Source organism: Malus sylvestris, chromosome 10 (genome assembly GCF_916048215.2).
Source record: "Malus sylvestris chromosome 10, drMalSylv7.2, whole genome shotgun sequence".
NCBI classification, from domain to species: domain Eukaryota; kingdom Viridiplantae; phylum Streptophyta; class Magnoliopsida; order Rosales; family Rosaceae; genus Malus; species Malus sylvestris.
In genome coordinates, this window is record NC_062269.1 from 22,951,901 (window position 1) to 22,960,174 (window position 8,274).

An 8,274-nucleotide genomic window follows, 5' to 3' on the forward strand; every position below is an offset into this window, starting at 1 on the left:
ACATACTTTAATTTGATTTGTAAATTTGATAAATTTATTAATATTCTCGCTAGAAGCATGTTAAGTGATAGTTAAATTGGTATCATTGTATTTATAGTGCTTTTTGAAAATTGTTATTGGCACTTGAAAATTTTATTTTGCACTTCTCATAAGTGTTTTTTTTTTTTAATATAGAAAGTTTACAATGCAAATTGAGAATTTTATAGTGCTAATAACAATTCTCTACTTTTTTTTGTTGGAAAATTAGATGCTTTATTTTTATTTTTTTTAGTACATCGATATTTTTACATTAAAAGTAGGAGGAGTTCGGTTAAGCCACACAATGAGCAGTCTAGTTTGGTATCGATTTTTTCATTTACGATATTTAAACCTAAGACCTCTCACTTCCAAGTGAAGAGGAATACCATCAGACCGTAGTACTGAGTGGCAATTAGATGCTTTATTAAAAACACCATAAAATCATACAATGGAAGACCAATCCAAAGAAAGAATTTTCAATGTGCCTGGAATATAAGGTGGTACACCACATGTCACAATACAAGTGGTGAGATATTTGTGTTAAAAAATTAACAAATTTAAATTTAAAACTTCTCTCTATTTATATAATGACACGTGGTGACCTGTATTCTAAACACAATGAAAAATTTCTCTAATCTAAAACTCAATGTAATTATCGAGAAAAAAAGCTACTATTTTGTTTAGGGAACTGTTATAGCACTCCAAAAATCTCATTCTACATTCCTTACAAATGTATTTTTCTTTCTAATTATAGAAAGTTTGGAGTGCCAAATGAGATTTTAGGAGTGCTAATAACAATTCCTTTGTTTATAGTAGGAAAGAAATATCAACAACAAAAATATGGAAAATATTATCTACATTGTATATTAATAATAATGCTATTTTGTTCATTATTTTATTAAAAAATGATTTAAAACCTACATTCAAATTAGAATATTGATTTCTTTAACCAAATCGTATACAATTTTGGATAACCACCCAATCTTTAAGAGTGATTCTAAGTTAATCATAATATTTTAAAACATTCTAAATAACTTTCTAACATTTTGAAAAATATATAATTGTTAGGTTCACTATCATTAAGTGATGATGTAGACAATTAGTTGTTGGAGTTTAGATTGTTATTAGTTATCTTGCGGGCCAATGATTAGTTACTTGCCCATTAAGTATTTGTTTTTGTCTAGGATTTGTTTTAGGGTTTTAGTCTTCTTTCTCTATATAAAGGCCTCTTTGTATTTGGTATTTTTTATCAATCAATAAACATGGTTTTTCCGGTATAAAATTCAACTTGGTATCAAGAGCAAGGTCATTATCTCGGGAACCACCGTGCTGTCCACCTAATTAGCCCACCACCGTACTAGATCACTCCACACCGCTGCATCTATATGGACCCCTCCGACTGCAACCTACTTGCACCGGTTTGAATTTGTACCTACTTGAAACGCTGCAACCATCGCAGCCACGTTGATGAACTGGATTACCGACACACCACTTCACCGTACTCACAATCTTTGATTTTGCATCTTTGCACCTGCATCAGTCTGCATCTACATCAATATACATAACCAGATAAAACTCGTTTGTTCAAGTCGCCTGCTTGCTATTAGGTATCTTGTTCCTTAGTGTTGTCATGGCATCTGCAAAGGATGATTCCTTACAAGTTATCGGTGTGAAATTGAATGAAAATAATGTGTATTGGGCATATGTGATGAAGAATTTTTTTATTGGAAAAGGTTTGTGGGGCTATGTTTCTGGAATGATTTCTATTCCAAATAACCCCAAAGATGAGAAACATGTTGAATTGTTAGCTGCATGGGAGATGAATAATTCGAAGATTATTACTTGGATTAATAATTCTGTTGATTTGACTATTGGAATGCAACTTGCTAAGTTTTCAACGTCTAAGGAAGTTTGAGATCACTTGGCAAAGTTGTATACCAAGGCCAATTTTGCTAAGAGGTGTCAATTAGAAATAAAGATTCGTGCAATCCACTAGGGTGATAAGAGTATTCAAGTTTTTTATAATGAAATGACCAATCTTTGGGACCAACTTGCATTGATTGAGCCTAAAGAACTTGGCATTATCGAGCTCTATTGTCAATATAAAGAAGAACAACGTCTTGTTCAGTCTCTAATGCCTCTGCGGGATGAGTTCAAGAGACTCCATACCTCCATCCTTCATCGAACTCCTCTTCCATCTGTTGATTATGTTCTTAATGAGTTATAAGCCGAAGAAGTTCGTGTGCAGTCGCATAGGCTATCTTCATCTTTGTCAAACACTTCAGCATTGGCTGTGGCAAGATCTTGTATTAGAATTAGGGTTGCTATAGATGATTGTTCTTATTGGAAAGGGAAAGGGCATTGGAAATCCTAATGTCCGAAGAGATCTCAGCAACATGAATTTCCACAGAAGTCACCACTTGGAACAACAGCAGCTTCTGTTTTGCATATTGCAACTAATTCAAAATCTGAATCTAGGAAAGATGATTGGACATGGTAGCTTGAAGTCGGCATTGACATTGGCATTAGCACTGGAATTTGGAGTCTTGCATCCACATCTACTTTGGCAAACTCATGTCTGTGTTCCGCCATGAGTTTGACCGGGGGGTGTTGGAGTTTAGATTGTTATTAGTTATCTTGCAGGCCAAGGATTAGTTACTTGCCCATTAAGTATTTATTTTTGTCTAGGATTTGTTTTAGGGTTTTAGTCTAAGGTTTGCTTTAGTCTTTCTCTATATAAAGGCCTTTTTGTATTTGGTATTTTTATCAATCAATAAACATGGTTTTTCCGGTATAAAATTCAACTTTAGTAAAACCATGTTTTACTCTTAGCCATCTATGAAGTTTTGAATCTCCCGATTGACATAGTTTAACTACATAAATTTACAGCTTAATTTGGCTAAAAGGGGTTGATTTGATGAATTATAGCTCTAAGCTTTGAATCCCCCGATATCCATCTCTTTCTCCCCTCTTCCACGTGTCAGCACATAAGTTGCAGTTCATGGAATGCCCAATATACCGTCTTACACATTATCACTGTCTAAAATATTATCTTCATTGACTCTCTTCCTTTCTCCTTCTACCCCTATGTGGCATATAGTGGTGTGGAGCCCATAGCTGGACCTTTGCTTTGCTGGATTCAAGCTCTCCATTGTTGGTCTTTTATGGGGCTTGTCTGCTGAAGAGAGAGAGAGAGAAGGAGCGAGTTTTCATTTTTTTTTTCACTTTTGCCCAATTTTTTCCTCCTCAAAGATTCTTCCTTTTAGAATACTCCCGTTCACTTTCTCCACTTGTTCAACAATCTCATCATCTTCCACATTCTTTATTTAAATACATAAACCAAAATTCTGCTCCTTGTGTTTGATTTTATGGATCCACAGATCTAATGGTTCCGTACCCACAGGAGCTTCTACTCTCTTCAAGATCTTCCTCCACTTCAGCTGTAGCAAAAAGCTGGTTTCAACAAGCAGAAGCAATCAAATTAGGAATTGGGTAAGTCTCCTTTTGCCTTCTAGGTCCTGATATTTGAGAAAGAAAGGTGCTTTTTGTATTCTGATTATTTGGGTGCTTTTGGAATTTGTGAAAACTGAAGATTCATTTTTAGCAATGTGAAGATGTAGACCTTCTGGAATTTCAAATGGCTTGACCAAGCTCTTTGTTGACAAAAAAAAAGGGACCTTTTTTTCAAACCTCCCATTGAGTTTTATTGATTTTTTCTCAATAAACCAGCGGCTTTTGTGGATGGATATTTTGTTTTAAATGGAAACCCAGATGGGTTTTTTGGAATATTGAGTCCTAACTCCTAATTTCTCTGTTTTGTGCAATCCCCAACTGAAATTAACTGTAAAGGTGGCTGCTTTATGTTGTTTTCTTGATCTGTTGGGTCCTGATTGTTCAGCTCTGATTGAATGAAAGAAACACAGTTTCAATTTGTGCAGTTATTGACTTGTTCTGTGGATGTGTTTTGCAGTGTATAGTGGCTCAGCTGAGAAATAAGGGCAATACTAGCTGTTCTGGGTTGGAATTTGTGTTTTTAAAAAGTTATTCTTACATGTGGAGGTTTTGGAGGGTTGTTTGGATGAGATGAGGGATGTTATCAGAGTTGATGAACTACTTGAAGTTCTGTTTTCGGCCGAGGTCGAATCGGTACGTTCATACCGGTGCCGATTCTGGGGGTCGCCAAGACGGGCTCCTGTGGTACAAAGACACGGGCCAGCACATAAATGGTGATTTCTCAATGGCTGTAGTTCAGGCTAACAATTTACTTGAGGATCAAAGTCAGCTTGAATCGGGTAGTTTGAGCACACATGAATCTGGCCCCTATGGTACTTTTGTTGGTGTTTATGACGGCCATGGGGGGCCGGAGACGTCACGCTATATCAATGATCACCTCTTTCAACATCTCAAGAGTAAGTGAGTTTAGCTTTTCTAATGAGATTTGGAACATTTTGGAATTCCTTCAGAAAGCTTTGTTGGCCTTGTTGCTTTTGGTTTGAAATTCTGTATGGCCTTTATATTGGTGAGGAATTTGAGGGGAAGAAATTCACAATATAGGGCATGATTTAGCGATTTGGTGCATTAATTTGGATTTGGAACCTTGTTGAATTGTAAAGAAGAGCACCTTGTGAATGCAGTTTTTATTATGTTTTTAGAGTTAAAAATTACGAGTCGCCCTTAATTAAGTTGAGTATGTGCCATAAAGGCAGGTTCAAGTGAAGGATTTTGCATATCAGCATCTAATGGTATAGTGCACGGAATACGAACTTTACATTTCAATTATTGCATTTGGGCTTTAGATTTTGTAGACAAACTTCCTGTTGTAAATTTTGAGTTTCTGTGTAATATGCAGGATTTAGTTCGGAGCAGCAGTCAATGTCTGTGGATGTAATACGAAAAGCATTTCAAGCAACAGAAGAGGGTTTTCTTAACGTAGTTACTAGGCAGTGGCCTATGAAACCACAGATTGCAGCAGTAGGATCGTGCTGCCTTGTCGGTGTTATTTGTAATGAAACTCTTTATATCGCCAACTGTGGTGATTCCCGTGCTGTTTTGGGGAGAATAGTGAAGGCAACAGGGGAGGTGCTCTCTATTCAGTTGTCACAAGAGCACAATGCCTGTATAGAATCTGTGAGACAGGAGCTGCAGTCTTTGCACCCTGATGATCCACATATCGTTGTTTTGAAGCATAATGTATGGCGTGTGAAAGGCCTAATACAGGTAACTCTTTTACAGTATCAGGAAATGGTTAATGATATCAGCTCTTTGGAGTTAGACTTTGTTAATAACTTCTCTACTTTCTTTGCATCAAGCCCTAGTGGCTGTAAATACTTGTGTTCAGTGGTAATCAAATAGTCAACAGTGCATGCTGGAAAGTTCCTAATGGCTGTAATTTAACTATACTTCTCCAACTCCGTTCCTCAAAGAGAGTATATTGGTTTCGTTTATGTTTTCCGGATGACTTCATCTATGGTGCGTTGGTTATTTTATAAGTTATATGGGATTATAAGCACGATCAAGTTTTCTTCTCATGCTCTTTCCAAGTTTGTTTTGCTTTCTTGTAATTGCTTAAGCAAGAATGAGGGAAGTCTCACACTAGATCGCGTACTTCACAAAGCTAAAAAATAATCTGGAATTTTTACTGATCTAGATTGCTTTTGGCTATGTGTGAAGGAATAATGAAGTTCACACATTCATGTTTAGGGAAAATATTGTATGGTAGGTATGGTTTCACATCTTAATACTAGTGATAGCTCTGATAGATCATTACTCAAATCTTGATAAATATCAGTCCCTGGAGGAACAAGATGTGTGATCACATATAGGAGGCATCTTATCATATATGAAGACAAACTCCGTGGACAATATTTGGTTATTTTCAGTTTTCGAATGTTACACAATAGATGATTTGACTTGATACAGCTTATCATTTCTATGATGTGAAACTGATTTGGTAATCTTATATCTTGCAGATATCTAGATCTATTGGTGATGTGTATTTGAAAAAGGCTGAATTTAACAGGGAGCCTTTGTATTCCAAGTTTCGTCTTCGGGACCCTATCAAAAGACCAATTTTGAGCGCTGATCCAGCAATTTCAGTGATCCAATTGCAGCCACACGATCAATTTATTATATTTGCATCTGATGGGCTATGGGAACACCTCACCAATCAGGAAGCAGTGGACATAGTTCAAAAACATCCACGAAGTGTAAGATTTATTGTTGAATAGTATACTGGTACTCTAACGATAAAGTGATTATATTTCTTAAAAAAGATTTAACTATTCTTATGTTGGAAAGTAGAATCAGGGAGCAGTTGACATGTTAAACTTATTGCTAGTGTAAGCCTCGTATCTCCATATTTTGTTTTGCTAAAGAGAGACAATATTGGGGAAGAAAATAATTTTCCACCACACAAACCTACCTGGTATCCCAAATAGAACTTTGGTTCACAAAAAGTAAAGTTGGTATTTTAAGATCATAGGATTGCCTTGTAAGTCTGGGTCTAGGATGGTTGTTGCTTCGTTGTTTGGCTTTAGCCTCCACATAAAAGGAGAAAAGGATTGCCTTTATAAGTCCCTGTTAGCATGAAGTTACGTCTTTCTGCAAGTTATCAAAATTCTAAGGTGTTTGGTACGTTGAATTGAATGAAAGCTGGTTTGTGTATTGAATGTGTGTGCATTCCAAAATTTGCACATGTATCAGTTGACAGTAGGATCTATCTATCAGAGTGGAGCCAGCTCCCTCAGCTGATTATATGGAGAAATGACTTGTGAGATACTTGAAATGATCCTCTATGGAGTCATTGTTTCAGATTTCGTTAAGCCCATGGTTTTGTAGGATTTGGTTCAAACTGCTTTTAGATATCATGCTGCAGGCGGTGCATATTGATAGAGTAGAGCAATCAACTGGGTTCTAGAAACCCAAATTTTCGGACATTTTAGCTGCATTGGTTCTTGTACTTTTAGACAGAATATCACTCTATAATGTGCATAGTCGATCAAAATCAACATTTTCCATTGTGCCTCTTGTCCTTGATGAATAACTGACCTATAAGTTTTAGCTGTTTCATAACTTCGGGTTTGTGGGGGAGAAAGATAAATCCACCTATATTTTAAGTCTGTTTCATTTCTGTATGTCTTGTTGGTCAACCCCTTCTGATTATATGTTGCTCACAAGTCAGTCTTCTATGGAAACTCCTTCCTTTATGGCAGAGAATTTAACTTTTGTTTTCCAACCTCATGCAGGGAAGTGCAAAAAGGCTGGTGAAAACCGCCCTGCAAGAAGCAGCAAAAAAGAGAGAAATGAGGTATTCGGACTTGAAGAAGATTGACCGCGGGGTTCGCCGCCATTTCCATGATGACATAACCGTGATTGTTGTGTTTCTTGACTCGAACCTTGTGAGCAAGGCTAGTTCTGTCAAGGGCCCAAATCTATCGGTGAGAGGAGGTGGAATCAACCTGCCTCCTAACACTCTGGCTCCATACGCCTCGGCAACGGAAGCTGGCAATACCTGATTAAACTGTATCTCTCATGTGTGTTCTGTTGCACCATCATCCTGTGTTAATACTAGGTAGCTTCCGAACCAAGAACATTTCCGACGAGGAGCCGGCCTTCGATTCTTTAATGTACACTGTAACTTTTAACTGGAAATCTAATACTTGCATTTAGCTTCTGTGCCAACAACAAAAAAGGAACTGGGAGAAGACAACAAGGTGACAGTAATCGCAGCTTTATTTTCTTCGCAATGTTCTTATCCTTTCGTCTTTCTTTTTCTCTCTCTTTGATTTCCCTTGGAATTTCAGATCTGTAAATTTGTATGAGATGGCCAATTAAGTTTTTTTGCTTCTCTTTTTATTTATTCATTTTTAGTTTTTAATAATTTATCTTTACTAGTATAAATAGTCGTTATGCATTGATCACTTACTTTATTTTCTACATTGGATAAGAGTACATAATTACTATTGGATAGTGCTAATTACACACTCCCTACTTTTCACATCCCGTTATTCATTTTTTGTCATTGATCTTCTTTAATCGATTCGTTTTAATGGCAAAAAATTAAAAGAATGTGTTAAGAAGTAAAAATAAGTGTGTAAATAGCACTTCCCTTACTGTTTTGGAGTACTAATAACATTTCATCTAAGTTGTAGTCTTTGAATTGCGGCAATTGAGAAACTGCGGTCATGCTTGAGATGCGCAAAACGACTAGATTTAGAGAAGAGGTTGATGGCTAAAACTAATCCCACTAATCATCTT

The 8,274-nt window shown here is 36.5% G+C and overlaps 1 protein-coding gene across 1 annotated transcript; it reads left to right on the top strand.

Moving 5' to 3' along the window:
* Positions 1-3,165: 3,165 nt before the first annotated feature.
* On the top strand, positions 3,166-7,872 carry LOC126586620 (probable protein phosphatase 2C 60). Its single transcript, XM_050251527.1, has 5 exons — positions 3,166-3,510; positions 3,989-4,427; positions 4,868-5,235; positions 5,988-6,224; positions 7,263-7,872. The coding sequence occupies exons 2-5, from the start codon at positions 4,109-4,111 to the stop codon at positions 7,530-7,532; spliced, it is 1,194 nt and encodes a 397-aa protein (XP_050107484.1). The 5' UTR covers positions 3,166-3,510; positions 3,989-4,108; the 3' UTR covers positions 7,533-7,872.
* Positions 7,873-8,274: the final 402 nt, after the last annotated feature.

What these genes read in the sequence shown, in the direction of transcription:
- LOC126586620 (XM_050251527.1), top strand. Translation starts at nt 4,109, where the DNA reads ATGTTATCAGAGTTGATGAACTACTTGAAGTTCTGTTTTCGGCCGAGG. An exon ending in CCTCTTTCAACATCTCAAGA is followed by an intron (nt 4,428 to 4,867) that starts GTAAGTGAGTTT and finishes TGTAATATGCAG; the next exon opens with GATTTAGTTCGGAGCAGCAG. An exon ending in TTCAAAAACATCCACGAAGT is followed by an intron (nt 6,225 to 7,262) that starts GTAAGATTTATT and finishes AACCTCATGCAG; the next exon opens with GGAAGTGCAAAAAGGCTGGT.